The sequence below is a fragment of the Elgaria multicarinata genome, chromosome 4, assembly GCF_023053635.1.
Source record: "Elgaria multicarinata webbii isolate HBS135686 ecotype San Diego chromosome 4, rElgMul1.1.pri, whole genome shotgun sequence".
NCBI classification, from domain to species: Eukaryota; Metazoa; Chordata; class Lepidosauria; order Squamata; family Anguidae; genus Elgaria; species Elgaria multicarinata.
Window position 1 is genome coordinate 63,406,299 of NC_086174.1, and position 21,629 is coordinate 63,427,927.

Below are 21,629 nucleotides of genomic sequence, written 5' to 3' on the forward strand. Positions count from 1 at the left end.
TAGCATTACTGTCAATGTTTGTGTGTGTGCATTAAAAAAAATCCAAGTTCCTTCCCTTTGTTGCTGAGTGCAGGGGTGTGTCTCCTCCTCCAAGCCTAGCAAAAGGGAAGCTGCTGTAGCCTTGACTCGCTCCAATGTGCCCAACAGTAGAGGGGGATCCTCCTCCTCCTCTCCACCTCCTCTTTTGTCCTCTCTGCAGATGGGTGAGCTGCTGTTGTGGCATTTATTAATTCATATTTATTTGTTGTAACACTAAGTGCTTTTAGTTTTATCCCACTGCTTTGTTTCCATCTCCCTCACCATACAGATCAAGGCACGACAGGTGCCTGAGGAGACATTTGAGTTCAGACTTTAAAAACTCCCTATAAATCACTGCATGCAGGGATCCCCACCAAACTTGGCATGCCTAAAGCCCTCTTTAAAACCTGTCACGGTGCCAAGTTTCATGAGTTTAGCTTTAAAACTGAGGGAGCTGCGAGCGTATGAGTTGATTTCCATAGGCGATAAAGGAACAATCATCCGAAAATGGAGCAGTTTTCAATGAACTATCCGGCACAGCAGAGAGAGGGACCAGCTCCAAAAATCAGTGCAGAGAAGCTGCTCAACGGAGCTCCAATTTGGATTTCGGGGCGGAACAGACCCACTTTGTGCACCCCTAGTATACACTTTATTAGGACTGACCAGCAAGCTTTTGGGTTCTCTACAATTCTTCCTTCGGCTGGATGTTAAGCAAAGTGAGGGCAGTGGCCAGGGGGAGGGAGAACATTATCCACAGAGCCTTAAAATGGAGTGTGGGAAGAGATGGCACCTTTAACTAAATGAGACTCCCCTAGGTGCTGTGCAGATTCCAGGTTGAACCTAGGGCTTTGGGGACAGAGAGAGAGAGAGAGAGAGACCCACATCTGAAAATATAAAATCCAGCAGTTACTCTCCTCCCTCTCCTAAGCAAAACACAGCATTTGAAATTTGTCACTTGGTTTGGGATTTCTGAGAAAACCTTTTAGGTGTATTTCAGCTCCAAATCTGTATCAGGACATCAGCTTCATCCTAAAGGTGGTACGTAAAACTCTTAGACCAAATTTCAGAATGTAAGTGGAAATTTTCAAAATGGGTCTAATTTTTTGCAAGAACTACAAAACAACAGATCTAGTCGTTAGTTTCATGGTATACGTCTGTGCAAGTTTTATTAACTCCTAGGAATACAAATTATATCAGCAATGTGCAGAGCAGGAATGACATACTGGAAGAATTGCAACCACACAAAACTAACTCAAACATGTTTTCCCGCATGCACAAAATCCAAATATGTGAAATTTGTAGCATTGCTGCTGTCCTCAGTTCTTGCAGTACACCTCATACTTCAACATCTTCCCAAGCTTAGTACTCGCTGCATGCTCCTCAAATTTTTTATCCATTTCTTCACTCTGGCCTTCAGAGAAGACATTTTTCCAGTCACCTACTATGCCTGCAAACATAAAGTGCATTAACAATTATAAAGAGACGGAAATATTATTTTCCTTAAATAAGTGTAATGAATGTTTCTGTGGCAACAGCCATTTCCCACTCACACCCATCTAAAAACAACAAAAGAGTATTGTGTCCCCTTAAATACTAATAGATTTACATGGCCTAAGCTCTTGTGGACTACAGACCCCATCAGGTACATCAGGTGCATGAAATATTATCAATCAATAGGCAGATTTGATAATATAAACATGATGGCCAGCTTTGGGGAGCCCCACCATTAGAAATATGGCAGCTGGATGTCCAAATTAGGTTGTTTTCAATTTTGGTGGCCACGAGATCTCCCCTTTGTCTACACGCGCCACGCAACATCCTAGGAGGAAGAGGACATGGCACCAGCCATTTTTTAAAAAGGAGACGGAGTGCACAAGTGAAAAACAGTGGGAGGTTTTTTAACAAAAAATCCCAATTCCCCCTGAAGAGTTCTGTGCCCCGTGCCCGGCTCCCAGCTCCTCACAGTTACTCGCGAGGAGCCAGGACAAACTGTGACACCCACAAACACGTTCCATGGTCTCGGGATCATCCCAAAACTGCAGAAAAAACACGAAAAAGGGTAGGCCGATATCCCAGGCCAAGGGAGGGATCATCCCTCCATGTTCCCGGGATCCCCTGTGCGTCATGTGAATGCACAGGGATGATCCCTGTGATATTGGCAGGTCTAGCCATGGCCTAGGTCTGTGATAGTTTGATTATAGGCTAGTCTTCTACTAGATGTACCTGATGTACTAAAGAGGATTTTCCCCACCTCCCAAAAACGGCACTGAAATATGCATTCCTGCAGTCTGAAGCTGTGCAATCCAGGAAAAAATGGTCACGTGATTATGCTGCATGTATAGATTGGTGCTAAAATATTTGCTTCATGCTGCAAGACATATCTGAACAAGTCTACCCACGACAGTCTCTTGAAAGTAAAATATTTACCATTGATTAAAGATATTAAAAGTTTACCTTTACGGAAAAGAGTCTCGCCCACTTTTCCATGGGTTTTTGGGGCTCTATCTTTCATGGCTTTGAAACTGGTTTTCTCCGCAATGGACTGAATATCTTGGTCAGTCACAGAAAAATCAAAGAATTCAGCTATTCTTTTCAGTCCCAGCACTGGATCCTGAATCAAGGAAACGAGTATTTCAGAAATGCAGTCCCCTCATGAGAAACGTTACAAGTCCCACTTGCCAGTTTTGATCTGACTATGGCATTAGTGCGCAAAAAAGTATTAAGCGGCTTAATTAAAAAATCATGGATTTTTTTCCCTAGTCAAAAGAATATGATGATTCAAGAAAGGGTTCATCTTATTGTTTCCAGATGTGTCTCCGCATACAACTGAACTGTAACTCACAAGGAACCACACAAGAGGTGCTCGTGGAATTGCGTGTGGGTTCATTGTTCGTGATCAAGAGGTTCTGATTATCTTGCTGAAATAACAGCATCAACAGATCCTGCAGTTGCATTTTCAAAGAAAACATTTCTGAGCTGTTTACCAGTGGAGAGTAAAGCAGCTAAGCAGAAACAAAGACTTCAATCCTATTTTTACTTCCTGAACATTATTTAACACACTCGGTCAGAAGTTAAGTTTAATTATAATAATAATAATAATAATAATAATAATAATAATAATAATAATAATAATAATAATGGTACAGTTTCGTTAATGCTCACCTCTTTTATTTCCTCATAGGTAATAAACATGACATTTTTGTCATCCAGATATTTGTTCCATTCAATAATATGGTCAAAATAGAAGCCGTACGGCACTAGCAGCAAAAAAAAGCAGAACATTTTAATCATGTAATGAATCTCCAATTAAGTTACCAGTGCATATATTACTGTGGCTAGGTTAACCCTGCCAAGGAAAGGCCATAGCTGGCGGATCAGCTGAAGCAGACCCCAAGTACTTTGGGCCACAGAGTTCACCTGGCCTCCAGTGACAAGGACAGATCTAGGAATACTCCCAAGCTATGCACCTGCTCCTTCAGAGGGAGTGCAGCCCCATCCAGAACAGGTTGCTTATCCAATTCCCAGACTCGGGAACCAAGAATCCACAGATCTTCTGTCTTATCAGGATTCAGCTTCAGGTTATTAGCTCTCATCCAGCCCATTAGAACATTCAGGCACAGGTCCAGCACCTTCACTGCCCCAGCTGACTCTGATGACAAGGAGAAGTAGAGCTGAGTATCATCAGCATACTGATGACACCCAACCCCAAAACCCCTCATGACCTCACCCAGTGGCTTCATATAGATGTTGAACAGCATGGGGGACAGAATAGAACCCTGTGGCACCCCACAGCATAATAGCCATGGGGTGGAACAGGAATCCCCCAATACCACTCTCTGGAATCGGCCCTGCAAGTAGGAGCAGAACCACTGTAACACAGTGCTTCTTATTCCCATCTCGCAGAGCCCATCCAGTAAGAATCCATGATCAATGGCATCAAAACCTGCTGAGAGATCCAGGAACATCAACAGGGTAGCCTTCCCCCGGTCTTTCAACCAGAGTAGGTCCTCCTTTCCATATGGGCACCCTGGTCTCCACTCAGCCAAGAAGTTCACTGGGTACCTTTGGGCCAGTCTCAGCCCAACCTATCTCTGATGGTTGTTGTGAGCATAAAAAAACGAAAAGGAGGACGACCATGTAAGCCACTCTGGGGTCCTTGCAAGAGGAAAAATAGTGGGATAGAAATGTAATGATGATGGTGATGATCATATCATATTCAATAATTAATAATTAATGTAAATTATTATTATTATTATTATTATTATTATTATTATTAGCAATTTGAGAAACTGTCCTCAGCACCACCACAAAATGGGTATGCTGCATATGAAAGCATCAACCACAGGCACCCAGCATCTTAATTTCCTAAGAATGTCTCTCAGCTTCATACGTGGCCCAGGAGCATCCATGGGAAAAGAAGATAGGAGCAACTAAAGGCCGTCACTTTGCTTTGAACTGATCCCAGCTACCTATAAGAAATGTTGTTATTGTTGTTGTTGTTGTTGTTGTTGTTAATATTATTATTATTTTGAAAACATGAAATAAATAGTGGGAGAGGTAGGGCATTTCAGTGGGCACCCAAGGGTGCACTGCTGCCCATGGGTGCCATGTTTCCCACCCTTGGACTCAGCGGAAGAAGTGGCAATTACCTTCTCCATTGATAAAATCTGTGAAGAACTCATCCCAGGTTTTCTGGCTGGAAGTCAGATTCATTCCTTTGGCAAAATGGAAGTAAGATACAGCGGTGTCCTTTGGATTCCGCAACAAAACCAGTATCTTTAAAACACAAACAGATATCAACACATGTATGGAAAATCTAGGAGGGCCGAGTTCAGATCCCAGAGAAAAACATGAATAATTTCATTTTTGTCTTATATCGACTGCATGAAAATTCACATTTATTTATAAATAAATTAACTGATGGGGCCTCAGACAGAAGGACACGGAACTACGAGAAAAGTACCTTAAAAAGAAAAGAAAAGGGTAATCCCATAGTTCAGTGCTAGAGTTTGTTCTTTCCCAAGTTCATACCCCAGAATCTTAAATTAAAGTACCTTAAGCAATGAGGCTAGTGAAGACCTTTGCTTTAGACCTTAAATAACTGTTGAAATCACAATAGTCAGTGCAAGGACCAATGGTTTGACTCAATGGTCTGTTTCAGACACCATGCTAAATTATGGGCCATAGCACAAATTACCTTAAAGATGCAGCTAGCCTCTATGTTGTTCCCCACTCCCCCATTTTTACTCTAGTGTAAGTGCTAGATTGGGACCCAAGCATGGGGGATGTGGACATTTAACCCTTTCCACTCCTGCTATGGCGTGATCCAGATCAGGGTGTGGGGCATGGCTGCAACTTATACTGCAAAACAGTGATTGGTTAAAGTAAAGTGATCATTATTTACCTATGTAAATTGCAGTCATGGGCACACTGGTACACGACTGGCCATAGCAGGGGGATGGGTTAATGGTCCTCTACCCCCAGATTAGGCTCCTGATCCAGATCTAGGGCTTTGCACTTACACTGGAATAACAATGGGAGGGAACATAACTGCAACTGCTTTGGTGCTTTGATTTAGCATCAAGAGAATGCACTGCAGCAAGCCTCTTGTGTATTCTGCCTCTTCTCTCCGCCTTTGAGCACAAGGAGAAGGTATGGAAAGCTTACACTTAGGATTTTGAATAAGCCAGCATTTACCATTCTATCTAAACTGTAGCTGATTCTAAATCCATACCTATACCTCATGTCATGCTGATATGATCCCATCAAGATAATGTTATATCCCACCTGCACATTTATATCTCGTAGGACACACAATGACATCTGCAGTGACATTTTGGATAATACTAGGGTGACCATATTTGGGAAACCAAAAAGAGGACACCTAGTGGGGGAGTGGGAAAGTGCACTTTCTGGGCCAGCTGAAAGGGTAATCCCTTCTGGGAGAATAACGAGTTTTCTGGAGGCCTGGAAAGTGCGCTTTCCACTCCCCCACTCCAGTCGAGGCTTAATGGCCCCAATTGGAGCAGAGGAGGGAAATTGTGTCATTCTTCCCCACTCCACTCCAATAGGGGCCTTTCCTCTTTAAGGCCCTTACTGAAGCAGTGGGGGGAAATGACACATTTCTGGAAAGCATGCCATTGCACCCACCACGCTAATGGCACTCTTAAGGGAGAGGGCATGTCATTCCTAGACATGATAGAAAATTAAAGAAAATCCCCCTGGACACTCAGGATAGAACAAAAGCCTGACAAATCCGGAGAAGTCCTGACAGTTGATCACTCTAGATAATACAGAATGAAAAGTGGTAAAATAATGCTACCAAAGCAGTAATGTGCCCCAACAGTTATCAGTGCACTTCAGTACTGGTAAAAAGCACTAGTGTAGGGGGGTGTATTCACTGTACCAGATTAGCATTGCCTCCCTCCAAAACCTTTTGGTTTCCCTCTCCTGGGGTAGCATCAGGTTATCCCAACATCGAGGAAGAAGTGTGGGGTTTCTGGAGACCATCTGAAACCAGAGCCACCCAACCGCCCTCTTCCTGGTGGAAGGTGACCAATCACTGGTTGCCTTCCACCAGGGACCACCACCGGATTGGTCCAAGATTAGCCCTAGAGCAATGTAAGATGGCAGAAGGGCTGTACTGATGACACTCTGATGGAAAAAGTCAGGGTAAGTCCCCAACTTCTTCAATCCACAGCTTCGCGGGAAAGCCCCGTGGTGGCAGTGAAGCTGCAGCTATGTCATATAGACAGCCCTTAGATCTACGCTAGGTGTAGTAAGTTACCAAAACAGAGTCCTGAACCAGGGTCTCATCCTGGTTGGTTTGTTCCTCTGTATTACTATGTAATTTGAAAATATTTTATTGAAAAGTGGCATATAAATATTCTAAAATGATTGATTGGTTGAGGAAAACTTCAGCAGAGCACTTACCTTCGCCTTTTGTTGAAAAACTGATTTGGGAATATTTTGAATTCTGAGATGCGTTTTTATAATTCTTCTGGAAGGTAATTTCTCCCACCTCTTTAAGAACATAATAAAAACAGGAAAGTGAACATCCCTTTAATTGAAAAAATGATACTTTGATGCAATTGCATCATGGTTATAATTCCCAGCAAGTTAGCCACGTGTTTATTCTTTTAGACTTATAAAACAAGCAATCCATTGGGGTTCAGCACAAGTAACAACTTTATAAAAATAAAATATTAAGAAAACTATAAAACCACTTAGCTAAAGTAATTATCACTGTCTGTACTTGCTACATTTCAGTTCCCTCTGACCTTAGTGTTTACAATCCCCACCCCAGCAAACTATTGTTTGTTTATTTATTTATTTATTTAATTGCATTTATATCCCACCTTTTTTCCTCCAAGGAACCAAGGGTGGCGTACATAATCCTCCTCTTCTCCATTTTATCCTCACAAGAACAACCCTGTGAGGTAGGCTGGGCTGAGAGTCTGTGACTGACCCAAAGTCACCCAGTGGGTTTCTATGGCCGAATGGGGCTAGAACCCAGATCTCCCGACACCCAGTCCAACATTTTAGCCCCTACGCCACACTGGCTCTCACAAACTATGTGTACGAATTCTCTGCAGTGCCCCCACACCTGTAATAATGCTCCCATTGGAGGTCTGCCATGTTGGGTTTTAAGTTTTTATTGCTATTTTATTGTGTTTAGGTTTTTATCATTTTTTTAATATTTTTAACTGTTTTAGGTATTTTATTGTTGTAAGCCACCTTGTGAGGGCTCCTCTTCTGAAAGGCGGCCAAGAAATGTTTTAAATAAAATAAAATAATTACATATACACTTTGAACTCAGGCATCTAATGAAGTGGACTCTAGTCCATGGGAGTTTATGCCATAATAAATGTGTTAGACTTTGAGATCATCCTCAAAGTAACCCTTTCTTGTCCCAGAACACCACAGGTTTAGCCAAAGATTCTGGCTTGGGCAGAGTTTTGCAGAAACAGAATTCCAACCTGGGAAGCCAGTGCCGTGCATAGATTCTCTCCACACATCCTGGTGGTATTAACTTGTCATACAACTGTATATTAAAGAGGGTACTCTTGTTACTCATTCCAGTAACTGAGATTCATTCATGGAAGAATAGTTCCAAGCTCAAATCCAATGCCTGGATTGGGATCCACATATTCAACACAATATTCCAGATGCCTTAGCTCCAGGGCAGGAAATCTTTTTTTCTAACCTAAGGGCCAAATTGCCCCCAGGCTGGGATGTGTTTGTGTATGGGTGTGTGTGTCATGCCACCAGTGGCCAGGGCTACCGGCCAAAGTGGGTGGGGCCACAGCTGGTATGCACCCCCCACATGTCCATGGATTTTCTTTCACAGTCAACCCAAACACACCCACACCTTTCATATACTGCCTGCTTTCTGCAACCCACCCTCCCTTTGTACTTACTGCACATACCTCTGCACAATTTAACCATGCATCCCAGCCTCCTACATGGTGCAAATGGGCTCCAGATAGCCACTCCATTGTAACGGGGAGGGGGTGGGGAGAAGATGGCAATGTGAGCACAGAGAAACTCCACTGTGGCAAGAGCATCACTGGAGGCAGTCACCCTTGCCAACAGACTCTCTCATCGTGGTCTTCACACCACCCAGAGGCCATTTTAACCACCAGGGAGCCTGCCACATGTCACAGTAAGACATCCCAGGTCCCCTTAACCCTGCTGCAGCGAGCTGGTTATTCAGGGTGGTTCTGTAACTATTGTTGTGGCATTTCCCCACACACACACACATACACACACAATACACTAAGCCACCATAGTTAAGTCAAAACACTTAATTACCATGGCTTAGTATGATATCTGAACAGGTCCTCTGTGTATCTAAATGTTTTGGGTGGCTTCTCCCACCATTCAGATGACTGAAAATATTGAGCATTCCTGCACCTGCTGACCTCAAACTTCTCTGGATCTCCAAATTCAAGATATGGAAGTAATGCTAATTCTTTTTCATTTTTCTGCCTCCGCTTCCTTTCTTCTTCATCATACTTTCCAGACGCAACTTCCAACTCAGTTAAAATCTGGCCAACCCAATGACTACCTGCAGCAATGCAAAAACCGTGTTAGAAAACTCAGGCCAGATATACACCAAGCAGAATATAACACTTTGAAAGCAGTTTGAAAATGGTATATGCAATGTATCCTGGGCCCCAACAGTTATCAATACCCTTATAAACCATTATAAAGCAGTAGTGTAGATCCTGCCGCAGAAAGGGACTTCTTGTACCAGCTGACTCATAGGCCTCTTGTCACAGTTGCACTGCCAAGGCAGGCTAAAAAATGAGGCTCATAAGCATAGAATTAGAACATTGGCATTATGTATATTTATTTAAATTAATGCCTTACGTTAAAGAAATGTCTAAGCTATGTACAAAGGACAAGTTTATCTTCCTCGGATTGCCTGTTGGAAAAGGTATGTTTGTAATACGTGCTGAAAACCCAGAAGGGTTGGTGCCTGCCTAATTTGCAGTTTTAGGGAGTTTCTCAGTGGGCAATATGACATTACAGGCCCTAATCCAAACCATGATGGACCAAACCTCTGAGATCCTAGGTATCACCAGGAGGGTATAGCCTGATGAGTGCAACAACTGAGCAGGCTGGTAGGAGAACTCTTAAGTATCCTGGTCCTGAGCAGTTTAGGACTTTGTAACTTTGACTTTGGGTTGTTTAACCCATTAATAACCCAAAGTGTTTGGGTTTGAACATCACACTAACAACCTACGAATAGGGTGTAGCTTGTTGCTGCAAGCCAGAAGTGGCTCATATACAGCATGCTCCTCTGCAAATGAACCCACGATTTTATGCTGAATGCCACCATTATGTGTGAACAGCCCCATGCTCAATGTATAGCAAGTGATTTGAATCATAAATAGCAATTCTCATGTTACAGGTTCTATACGTCTGGAAATATATATAATAGACTATTTTAACCCTATTGAACCATTTTCACAAAGAGGGTTTCTGCTGATTTAAAAGCTACCTGGTTAAACATTGTTAAATGAGAAGCAAACAAGATACAGACACACACATACACACACACAGAGAGAGAGAGAGAGAGAGAGAGAGAGAGAGAGAAATATTTCTTGCAAGACTGAGACACTCACCGGTTTTGGGGTATCCCACTAATACCACATCATCGCTCCGAGCTTTAAAGGTGTCAAGAATTTTCAGTGTTTCTGGACAACAGATCATAGTAGGGTATAAACCCCCATTATACAAAAAAAGCTTGACTGCAGAAGCATTTTTTCTTATTTCTGCTAGTTTGTCATCCAAAATTTCATGTATTTCTTTCTGAGCCATGGTTGTAGTGTTCCAAGTATGATATTTAGTATATGGAAAGACTGAAATCTAGGCTGGTTCGGTCTAATCAGCAGTGCTACACCTACCTGGAAGAACAGAACTTGTTACTAATTAACTTGGAGCAAGCGTTTGATAAGCCTAAAGCGAATCTAACATTTTCTTTTCCCCAGCGCAATTATTCTCCAGCAGGGAGAAAACTGGCCAGAGGCAAAGAGAGGGAGGAAAACATTCTTTAGGAATATGGTCAGAATTCTTAAATTAACCAAACACAAGAACAGAAGATGCCAGTCTTGCTCATTTCCTCCCGTAAGGAGTTACAACTAAACTGTTTTCTAACATCTGGAACGAAAAATCACAGTGAAACACTTACAATACTTGAGATTACTATCATTTTCAGTAAACTCTTAGGGAAGGACTGTAGCTTAGTGGTAAAGCACTTGCTTTTTATGTAGAAGGTCCCAGGTTGAATCTCTGGCATCTCCAGGTAGGGCAAGAATAACACATGCCTTGATACTCTGGAGAACCACTGCCTGTCACTGTTCACAATACTGAGATAGACGGACCACTGGTCTCATCCAAACTAAGGCAGCTTCCTATGTTCCTAATCTCAAATGTTTGGAAGACTGCCAGCTCTACCAGTTTGAGAGAAAGACTATGGATTTTAGGAGCCCTTTTACAAGGGGCTTATATCGTGCGATCAAGATTGGCTGCTCACAGAGGTTTGCAGATCCTTTACATGACATTGTCAACCTCCAGGGCACCTGCCACAATTTATGGCCTTAATCCCGCTTGCAAAAAGATCAGAGATAACACGATAAGGGGTGTTATTCCAATTGTTCAGTTGTGTAAAATGCCACCATTGCACTATAACTCAGATGGTGCTGTGTAATGTAAAAGTGCCGTGTAATGGAAAAGATTGTGTTTAGCTTTAAAACTGAGGGAGCTGCAAGCGTATGAGTTGATTTCCATAGGCGATAAAGGAACAATCATCCGAAAATGGAGCAGTTTTCAATAAACTATCCGGCACAGCAGAGAGAGGGACCAGCTCCAAAAATCAGTGCAGAGAAGCTGGTCAACGGAGCTCCAATTTGGATTTCAGGGCGGAGCAGACCGACTTTGTGCACCCCTAGTATACACTTTATTAGGACCGACCAGCAAGCTTTTGGGTTCTCTACAATTCTTCCTTCGGCTGGATATTAAGCAAAGTGAGGGCAGTGGCCAGGGGGAGGGAGAACATTAGCCACAGAGCCTTAAAATGGAGTGTGGTTGAACCTAGGGCTTTGGGGACAGAGAGAGAGAGACCCACATCTGAAAATATAAAATCCAGCAGTTACTCTCCTCCCTCTCCTAAGCAAAACACAGCATTTGAAATTTGTCACTTGGTTTTGGATTTCTGAGAAAACCTTTTAGGTGTATTTCAGCTCCAAATCTGTATCAGGACATCAGCTTCATCCTAAAGGTGGTACGTAAAACTCTTAGACCAAATTTCAGAATGTAAGTGGAAATTTTCAAAATGGGTCTAATTTTTTGCAAGAACTACAAAACAACAGATCTAGTCGTTAGTTTCATGGTATACGTCTGTGCAAGTTTTATTAACTCCTAGGAATACAAATTATATCAGCAATGTGCAGAGCAGGAATGACATACTGGAAGAATTGCAACCACACAAAACTAACTCAAACATGTTTTCCCGCATGCACAAAATCCAAATATGTGAGATTTGTAACATTGCTGCTGTCCTCAGTTCTTGCAGTACACCTCATACTTCAACATCTTCCCAAGCTTAGTACTCGCTGCATGCTCCTCAAATTTTTTATCCATTTCTTCACTCTGGCCTTCTGAGAAGACATTTTTCCAGTCACCTACTAGGCCTGCAAACATAAAGTGCATTAACAATTATAAAGAGACGGAAATATTATTTTCCTTAAATAAGTGTAATGAATGTTTCCGTGGCAACAGCCATTTCCCACTCACACCCATCTAAAAACAACAAAAGAGTATTGTGTCCCCTTAAATACTAATAGATTTACATGGCCTAAGCTCTTGTGGACTACAGACCCCATCAGGTACATCAGGTGCATGAAATATTATCAATCAATAGGCAGATTTGATAATATAAACATGATGGCCAGCTTTGGGGAGCCCCACCATTAGAAATATGGCAGCTGGATGTCCAAATTAGGTTGTTTTCAATTTTGGTGGCCACGAGATCTCCCCTTTGTTTACACGTGCCACGCAACATCCTAGGAGGAAGAGGACATGGCACCCACCATTTTTTTAAAAGTAGACGGAGTGCACAAGTGCTCAAGTTAAAAACAGTAAGTTTTTTTAAATATATATATATATATATATATATATATATATATATATATATATATTCCCAATTCCCCCTGAAGAGTTCTGTGCCCCGTGCCCGGCTTCCAGCTCCTCACAGTTACTTGCGAGGAGCCAGGACAAACTATGACACCCACAAACACGTTCCGCGATCTCAGGATCATCCCAAGACTGCGGAAAAAACACGAAAAAGGGTAGGCCGATATCCCAGGCCAAGGGAGGGATCATCCCTCCATGCTCCCGGGATCCCCTGTGCATCATGTGAATGCACAGGGATGATCTCTGTGATATTGGCAGGTCTAGCCATGGCCTAGGTCTGTGATAGTTTGATTATAGGCTAGTCTTCTACTAGATGTACCTGATGTACTAAAGAGGATTTTCCCCACCTCCCAAAAACGGCACTGAAATATGCATTCCTGCAGTCTGAAGCTGTGCAATCCAGGAAAAACTGGTCACACGATTATGCTGCATGTATAGATTGGTGCTAAAACATTTGCTTCATGCTGCAAGACATATCTGAACAAGTCTACCCACAACGGTCTCTTGAAAGTAAAATATTTACCATTGATTAAAGATAAGTTTACCTTTACGGAAAAGAGTCTCGCCCACTTTTCCATGGGTTTTTGGGGCTCTATCTTTCATGGCTTTGAAACTGGTTTTCTCCGCAATGGACTGAATATCTTGGTCAGTCACAGAAAAATCAAAGAATTCAGCTATTCTTTTCAGTCCCAGCACTGGATCCTGAATCAAGGAAACGAATATTTCAGAAATGCAGTCCCCTCATGAGAAACGTTACAAGTCCCACTTGCCAGTTTTGATCTGACTATGGCATTAGTGCGCAAAAAAGTATTAAGCGGCTTAATTAAAAAATCATGGATTTTTTTCCCTAGTCAAAAGAATATGATGATTCAAGAAAGGGTTCATCTTATTGTTTCCAGATGTGTCTCTGCATACAACTGAACTGTAACTCACAAGGAACCACACAAGAGGTGCTCGTGGAATTGCGTGTGGGTTCATTGTTCGTGATCAAGAGGTTCTGATTATCTTGCTGAAATAACAGCATCAACAGATCCTGCAGTTGCATTTTCAAAGAAAACATTTCTGAGCTGTTTACCAGCGGAGAGTAAAGCAGCTAAGCAGAAACAAAGACTTCAATCCTATTTTTACTTCCTGAACATTATTTAACACACTCGGTCAGAAGTTAAGTTTAATTATAATAATAATAATAATAATAATAATAATAATAATAATAATAATAATAATAATTGTAGTACAGTTTCGTTAATGCTCACCTCTTTTATTTCCTCATAGGTAATAAACATGACATTTTTGTCATCCAGATATTTGTTCCATTCAATAATATGGTCAAAATAGAAGCCGTACGGCACTAGCAGCAAAAAAAAGCAGAACATTTTAATCATGTAATGAATCTCCAATTAAGTTACCAGTGCATATATTACTGTGGCTAGGTTAACCCTGCCAAGGAAAGGCCATAGCTGGCGGATCAGCTGAAGCAGACCCCAAGTACTTTGGGCCACAGAGTTCACCTGGCCTCCAGTGACAAGGACAGATCTAGGAATACTCCCAAGCTATGCACCTGCTCCTTCCGAGGGAGTGCAGCCCCATCCAGAACAGGTTGCTTATCCAATTCCTGGACTAGGGAACCAAGAATCCACAGATCTTCTGTCTTATCAGGATTCAGCTTCAGTTTATTAGCTCTCATCCAGCCCATTAGAACAACCAGGCACAGGTCCAGCACCTTCCCTGCCCCAGCTGACTCTGATGACAAGGAGAAGTAGAGCTGAGTATCATCAGCATACTGATGACACCCAACCCCAAAACCCTCATGACCTCACCCAGTGGCTTCATATAGATTTTGAACTGCATGGGGGACAAAATAGAACTCTGTGGTACCCCACAGCAGAATAGCCATGGGGTGGAACAGGAATCCCCCAATACCACTCTCTGGAATCGGCCCTGCAAGTAGGAGCAGAACCACTGTAACACAGTGCTTCTTATTCCCATCTCGCAGAGCCCATCCAGTAAGAATCCATGATCAATGGCATCAAAACCTGCTGAGAGATCCAGGAACATCAACAGGGTAGCATTCCCCCGGTCTTTCACCCAGAGTAGGTCCTCAGTCAGAGCAGTCAAGGCTGTTTCAGTGCTGTACCCTGGCCTAAAACCAGACTGAAATGGGTCCGGATAATCAGATTCCTCCAAGAACATCTGAAGCTGCCCAGCCACCACACGCTCAAGCCCCTTGACCAAAATGGGGATATTAGCGATGGGGCAGTAGTTCTCCCATACCTCTGGGTCCAGGATTGTCCTCTTCAGAAGAGGGTGCACTACAGCTTCTTTCAAGGCAGCAGCCTGCCCTCTTTTGTATCTGGTCACTCTAATACAGCTCCTGCAGCTTTAACTGTTGTGATGAAGAGGAAATTTCCCCAGGTGCTGCATGCATACAAATGTCACCTGCAGAAATTCCCTTTTCTATACAACTGTTAAAGATACAGGAGCCCTGTCCTCCTTTCCATATGGGCACCCTGGTCTCCACTCAGCCAAGAAGTTCACTGGGTACCTTTGGGCCAGTCACTGTCTCTCAGCCCAACCTATCTCTGATGGTTGTTGTGAGCATAAAAAAACGAAAAGGAGGACGACCATGTAAGCCACTCTGGGGTCCTTGCAAGAGGAAAAATAGTGGGGTAGAAATGTAATGATGATGGTGATGATCATATCATATTCAATAATTAATAATTAATGTAAATTATTATTATTATTATTATTATTATTATTATTATTATTATTATTAGCAATTTGAGAAACTGTCCTCAGCACCACCACAAAATGGGTATGCTGCATATGAAAGCACAAAACACAGGCACCCAGCATCTTAATTTCCTAAGAATGTCTCTCAGCTTCATACGTGGCCCAGGGGCATCCATGGGAAAAGAAGATAGGAGCAACTAAAGGCCGTCACTTTGCTTTGAACTGATCCCAGCTAACTATAAGAAATGTTGTTGTTGTTGTTATTAATATTATTATTATTTTGAAAACATGAAATAAAAAGTGGGAGAGGTAGGGCATTTCAGTGGGCACCCAAGGGTGCACTGCTGCCCATGGGTGCCATGTTTCCCACCCTTGGACTCAGCAGAAGAAGTGGCAATTACCTTCTCCATTGATAAAATCTGTGAAGAACTCATCCCAGGTTTTCTGGCTGGAAGTCAGATTCATTCCTTTGGCAAAATGGAAGTAAGATACAGCGGTGTCCTTTGGATTCCGCAACAAAACCAGTATCTTTAAAACACAAACAGATATCAACACATGTATGGAAAATCTAGGAGGGCCAAGTTCAGATCCCAGAGAAAAACATGAATAATTTCATTTTTGTCTTATATCGACAGCATGAAAGTTCTCATTTATTTCTAAATAAATTAACTGATGGGGCTCAGACAGAAGGACATGGAACGACGAGAAAAGTACCTTAAAAAGAAAAGAAAAGGGTAATCCCATAGTTCAGTGCTAGAGTTTGTTCTTTCCCAAGTTCATACCCCAGAATCTTAAATTAAAGTACCTTAAGCAATGAGGCTAGTGAAGACCTTTGCTTTAGACCTTAAATAACTGTTGAAATCACAATAGTCAGTGCAAGGACCAATGGTTTGACTCAATGGTCTGGTTCAGACATCATGCTAAATTATGGGCCATAGCACAAATTACCTTAAAGATGCAGCTAGCCTCTATGTTGTTCCCCACGCCCCCATTTTTACTCTAGTGTAAGTGCTAGATTGGGACCCAAGCATGGGGGATGTGGACATTTAACCCTTTCCACTCCTGCTATGGCGTGATCCAGATCAGGGTGTGGGGCATGGCTGCAACTTATACTGCAAAACAGTGATTGGTTAAAGTAAAGTGATCATTATTTACCTATGTAAATTGCAGTCATGGGCACACTGGTACACGACTGGCCATAGCAGGGGGATGGGTTAATGGTCCTCTACCCCCAGATTAGGCTCCTGATCCAGATCTAGGGCTTTGCACTTACACTGGAATAACAATGGGAGGGAACATAACTGCAACTGCTTTGGTGCTTTGATTTAGCATCAAGAGAATGCACTGCAGCAAGCCTCTTGTGTATTCTGCCTCTTCTCTCCGCCTTTGAGCACAAGGAGAAGGTATGGAAAGCTTACACTTAGGATTTTGAATAAGCCAGCATTTACCATTCTATCTAAACTGTAGCTGATTCTAAATCCATACCTATACCTCATGTCATGCTGATATGATCCCATCAAGATAATGTTATATCCCACCTGCACATTTATATCTCGTAGGACACACAATGACATCTGCAGTGACATTTTGGATAATACTAGGGTGACCATATTTGGGAAACCAAAAAGAGGACACCTAGTGGGGGAGTGGGAAAGTGCACTTTCTGGGCCAGCTGAAAGGGTAATCCCTTCTGGGAGAATAACGAGTTTTCTGGAGGCCTGGAAAGTGCGCTTTCCACTCCCCCACTCCAGTTGAGGCTTAAAGGCCCCAATTGGAGCAGAGGAGGGGAAATTGTGTCATTCCTCCCCACTCCACTCCAATAGGGGCCTTTCCTCTTTAAGGCCCTGATTGAAGCGGGGGGGGGGGGAAATGACACATTTCTGGAAAGCATGCCATTGCACCCACCACGCTAATGGCGCTCTTAAGGGAGAGGGCATGTTATTCCTAGACATGATAGAAAATTAAAGAAAATCCCCCTGGACACTCAGGACAGAACAAAAGCCTGACAAATCCGGAGAAGTCCTGACAGTTGATCACTCTAGATAATGCAGAATGAAAAGTGGTAAAATAATGCTACCAAAGCAGTAATGTGCCCCAACAGTTATCAGTGCACTTCAGTACTGGTAAAAAGCACTAGTGTAGGGGGGTGTATTCACTGTACCAGATTAGCATTGCCTCCCTCCAAAACCTTTTGGTTTCCCTCTCCTGGGGTAGCATCAGGTTATCCCAACATCGAGGAGGAAGTGTGGGGTTTCTGGAGGCCATCCGAAACCAGAGCCACCCAACCGCCCTCTTCCTGGTGGAAGGTGACCAATCACTGGTTGCCTTCCACCAGGGACCACCACCGGATTGGTCCAAGATTAGCCCTAGAGCAATGTAAGATGGCAGAAGGGCTGTACTGATGACACTCTGATGGAAAAAGTCAGGGTAAGTCCACAACTTTTTCAATCCACAGCTTCGCAGGAAAGCCCCGTGGTGGCAGTGAAGCTGCAGCTATGTCATATAGACAGCCCTTAGATCTACGCTAGGTGTAGTAAGTTACCAAAACAGAGTCCTGAACCAGGGTCTCATCCTGGTTGGTTTGTTCCTCTGTATTACTATGTAATTTGAAAATATTTTATTGAAAAGTGGCATATAAATATTCTAAAATGATTGATTGGTTGAGGAAAACTTCAGCAGAGCACTTACCTTCGCCTTTTGTTGAAAAACTGATTTGGGAATATTTTGAATTCTGAGATGCGTTTTTATAATTCTTCTGGAAGGTAATTTCTCCAACCTCTTTAAGAACATAATAAAAACAGGAAAGTGAACATCCCTTTATTTGAAAAAATGATACTTTGATGCAATTGCATCATGGTTATAATTCCCAGCAAGTTAGCCACATGTTTATTCTTTTAGACTTATAAAACAAGCAATCCATTGGGGTTCAGCACAAGTAACAACTTTATAAAAAATAAAATATTAAGAAAACTATAAAACCACTTAGCTAAAGTAATTATCACTGTCTGTACTTGCTACATTTCAGTTCCATCTGACCTTAGTGTTTACAATCCCCACCCCAGCAAATTATTATTTATTTTATTGCATTTATATCCCACCTATTTCCCTCCAAGGAACCCAGGGTGGCGTACATAATCCTCCTCTTCTCCATTTTATACTCACAAGAACAACCCTGTGAGGTGGGCTGGGCTGAGAGTCTGTGACTGACCCAAAGTCACCCAGTGGGTTTCCATGGCCGAATGGGGCTAGAACCCAGATCTCCCGACACCCAGTCCAACATTTTAGCCCCTACGCCACACTGGCTCTCACAAACTATGTGTACGAATTCTCTGCAGTGCCCCCGCACCTGTAATAACGCTCCCATTGGAGGTCTGCCATGCTCCGTCATTGTAGCTTTTAAGAAGGCTTTGAAAACATTATTTTACCATAGCCTTCTCATGATATTATTGTGGCTACTATTGCCATTGTTGTTGCTGATTTTATTGTTGGGTTTTAAGTTTTTATTGCTATTTTATTGTGTTTAGGTTTTTATCATTTTTTTATATTTTTAACTGTTTTAGGTATTTTATTGTTGTAAGCCACCTTGTGAGGGCTCCTCCTCTGAAAGGCGGCCAAGAAATGTTTTAAATAAAATAAAGTAAATACATATACACTTTGAACTCAGGCATCTAATGAAGTGGACTCTAGTCCATGGAAGTTTATGCCATAATAAATGTGTTAGACTTTGAGATCATCCTCAAAGTAATCCTTTCTTGTCCCAGAACACCACATGTTTAGCCAAAGATTCTGGCTTGGGCAGAGTTTTGCAGAAACAGAATTCCAACCTGGGAAGCCAGTGCCCTGCATAGATTCTCTCCACACATCCTGGTGGTATTAACTTGTTATACAACTGTATATTAAAGAGGGTACTCTTGTTACTCATTCCAGTAACTGAGATTCATTCATGGAAGAATAGTTCCAAGCTCAAATCCAATGCCTGGATTGGGATCCACATATTCAACACAATATTCCAGATGCCTTAGCTCCAGGGCAGGAAATCTTTTTTTTTTCTAACCTAAGGGCTAAATTGCCCCCAGGCTGGGATGTGTTTGTGTATGGGTGTGTGTGTCATGCCACCAGTGGCCAGGGCTACCGGCCAAAGTGGGTGGGGCCACAGCTGGTATGCACCCCCCACATGTCCATGCATTTTCTTTCACAGTCAACCCAAACACACCCACACCTTTCATATACTGCCTGCTTTCTGCTACCCACCCTCCCTTTGTACTTACTGCACATACCTCTGCACAATTTAACCATGCATCCCAGCCTCCTACATGGTGCAAATGGGCTCCAGACAGCCACTCCATTGTAACAGGGAGTGGGGGAGAAGATGGCCATGCGAGCACAGAGAAACTCCACTGTGGCAAGAGCATCACTGGAGGCAGTCACTCTTGCCAGCAGACTCTGTCGTCGTGGTCTTCACACCACCCAGAGGCCATTTTAACCACTAGGGAGCCTGCCACATGTCCCACTAAGACACCCCAGGTCCCCTTAACCCTGCTGCAGCGGGCTGGTTATTCAGGGTGGTTCTTAGGGTGACCATATGAAAAGGAGGACAGGGCTCCTGTATCTTTAACGGTTGTATTGAAAAGGAAATTTCAGCAGGTGTCGTTTATATATATGGGGAACCTGGTGAAATTTCCTCTTCATCACAACAGTTAAAGCTGCAGGTGCCCTGTCCTCTTTTAAATCTGGTCACTCTAGTATTGCTTCTGCAGCTTAACTGTTGTGACGAAGAGGAAATTTCACCAGGTTCTCTATATACACAAATGATACCTGCTGAAATTCCCTTTTCCATGCAACTGTTAAAGATACAGGAGCCATGTCCTCCTTTTCATATGGTCACCCTAGTGGTTCTGTAACTATCGTTGTGGCATTTCACACACACACATACACATACACACACAATACACTAAGCCACCATAGTTAAGTCAAAACACTTAACTACCATGGCTTAGTATGATATCTGAACAGGTCCTCTGTGTATCTAAATGTTTTGGGTGGCTTCTCCCACCATTCAGATGACTGAAAATATTGAGCATTCCTGCACCTGCTGACCTCAAACTTCTCTGGATCTCCAAATTCAAGGTATGGAAATAATGCTAATTCTTTTTCATTTTTCTGCCTCCGCTTCCTTTCTTCTTCATCATACTTTCCAGACGCAACTTCCAACTCAGTTAAAATCTGGCCAACCCAATTACTACCTGCAGCAATGCAAAAACCGTGTTAGAAAACTCAGGCCAGATATACACCAAGCAGAATATAACACTTTGAAAGCAGTTTGAAAATGGTATATGCAATGTATCCTGGGCCCCAACAGTTATCAATACCCTTATAAACCATTATAAAGCAGTAGTGTAGATCCTGCCGCAGAAAGGGACTTCTTGTACCAGCTGACTCATAGGCCTCTTGTCATAGTTGCACTGCCAAGGCAGGCTAAAAAATGAGGCTCATAAGCATAGAATTAGAACATTGGCATTATGTATATTTATTTAAATTAATGCCTTACGTTAAAGAAATGTCTAAGCTATGTACAAAGGACAAGTTTATATACGGCATGCTCCTCTGCAAATGAACCCACGATTTTATGCTGAATGCCACCTTTATGTGTGAACAGCCCTATGCTCAATGTATAGCAAGTGATTTGAATCATAAATAGCAATTCCCATGTTACAGGTTCTATATGTCTGGAAATATATATAATAGACTATTTTAACCCTATTGAGCCATTTTCACAAAGACGGTTTCTGCTGATTTAAAAGCTACCTGGTTATAAACATTGTTAAATGAGAAGCAAACAAGATACACACACACACACATACACACACACACACAGAGAGAGAGAGAGAGAGAGAGAGAGAGAGAGAGAGAAATATTTCTTGCAAGACTGAGACACTCACCGGTTTTGGGGTATGCCACTAACACCACATCATCGCTCCGAGCTTTAAAGGTGTCAAGAATTTTCAGTGTTTCTGGACAACAGATCATAGTAGGGTATAAACCCCCATTATACAAAAAAAGCTTGTCTGCAGAAGCATTTTTTCTTACTTCTGCTAGTTTGTCATCCAAAATTTCATGTATTTCTTTCTGAGCCATGGTTGTAGTGTTCCAAGTATGATATTTAGTATATGGAAAGACTG

General features: G+C 42.4%; 2 protein-coding genes across 3 annotated transcripts; both read right to left on the reverse strand.

Moving 5' to 3' along the window:
- Positions 1 to 1,147: 1,147 nt before the first annotated feature.
- LOC134398372 (sulfotransferase 6B1-like) lies at positions 1,148 to 10,450 on the reverse strand. The gene is made up of 7 exons (XM_063125663.1): positions 10,152 to 10,450; positions 8,943 to 9,088; positions 6,952 to 7,041; positions 4,668 to 4,794; positions 3,181 to 3,275; positions 2,473 to 2,629; positions 1,148 to 1,465 (listed from the first exon to the last, which is right to left on the reverse strand). Exons 1-7 carry the CDS (start codon positions 10,345 to 10,347, stop codon positions 1,335 to 1,337), a joined length of 942 nt encoding a protein of 313 aa, XP_062981733.1. The 5' UTR covers positions 10,348 to 10,450; the 3' UTR covers positions 1,148 to 1,334.
- Positions 10,451 to 11,910: 1,460 nt separating this feature from the next.
- Positions 11,911 to 21,629, reverse strand: LOC134397623 (sulfotransferase 6B1-like). 2 transcript variants are annotated; one of them, XM_063124429.1, is made up of 7 exons: positions 21,390 to 21,629; positions 20,548 to 20,693; positions 18,139 to 18,228; positions 15,852 to 15,978; positions 13,974 to 14,068; positions 13,266 to 13,422; positions 11,911 to 12,218 (listed from the first exon to the last, which is right to left on the reverse strand). In XM_063124429.1, the coding sequence occupies exons 1-7, from the start codon at positions 21,583 to 21,585 to the stop codon at positions 12,088 to 12,090; spliced, it is 942 nt and encodes a 313-aa protein (XP_062980499.1). In that variant the 5' UTR covers positions 21,586 to 21,629; the 3' UTR covers positions 11,911 to 12,087. The 2 variants fall into 2 exon arrangements, with proteins under 2 accessions (XP_062980499.1, XP_062980500.1); XM_063124430.1 differs by having other exon boundaries at positions 20,548 to 20,689; positions 21,386 to 21,629.

Coding starts and splice junctions, on each gene's coding strand:
- LOC134397623 (XM_063124429.1), bottom strand. CDS start 21,585: ATGGCTCAGAAAGAAATACATGAAATTTTGGATGACAAACTAGCAGAA. Junction 15,979..18,138: donor TTTTTCAACAAAAGGCGAAG/GTAAGTGCTCTG, acceptor TGTGTTTTAAAG/ATACTGGTTTTGTTGCGGAA. Junction 13,423..13,973: donor CCTATGAGGAAATAAAAGAG/GTGAGCATTAAC, acceptor TCCTTGATTCAG/GATCCAGTGCTGGGACTGAA.
- LOC134398372 (XM_063125663.1), bottom strand. CDS start 10,347: ATGGCTCAGAAAGAAATACATGAAATTTTGGATGACAAACTAGCAGAA. Junction 7,042..8,942: donor GAGATCCAGAGAAGTTTGAG/GTCAGCAGGTGC, acceptor ATGTTCTTAAAG/AGGTGGGAGAAATTACCTTC. Junction 4,795..6,951: donor TTTTTCAACAAAAGGCGAAG/GTAAGTGCTCTG, acceptor TGTGTTTTAAAG/ATACTGGTTTTGTTGCGGAA.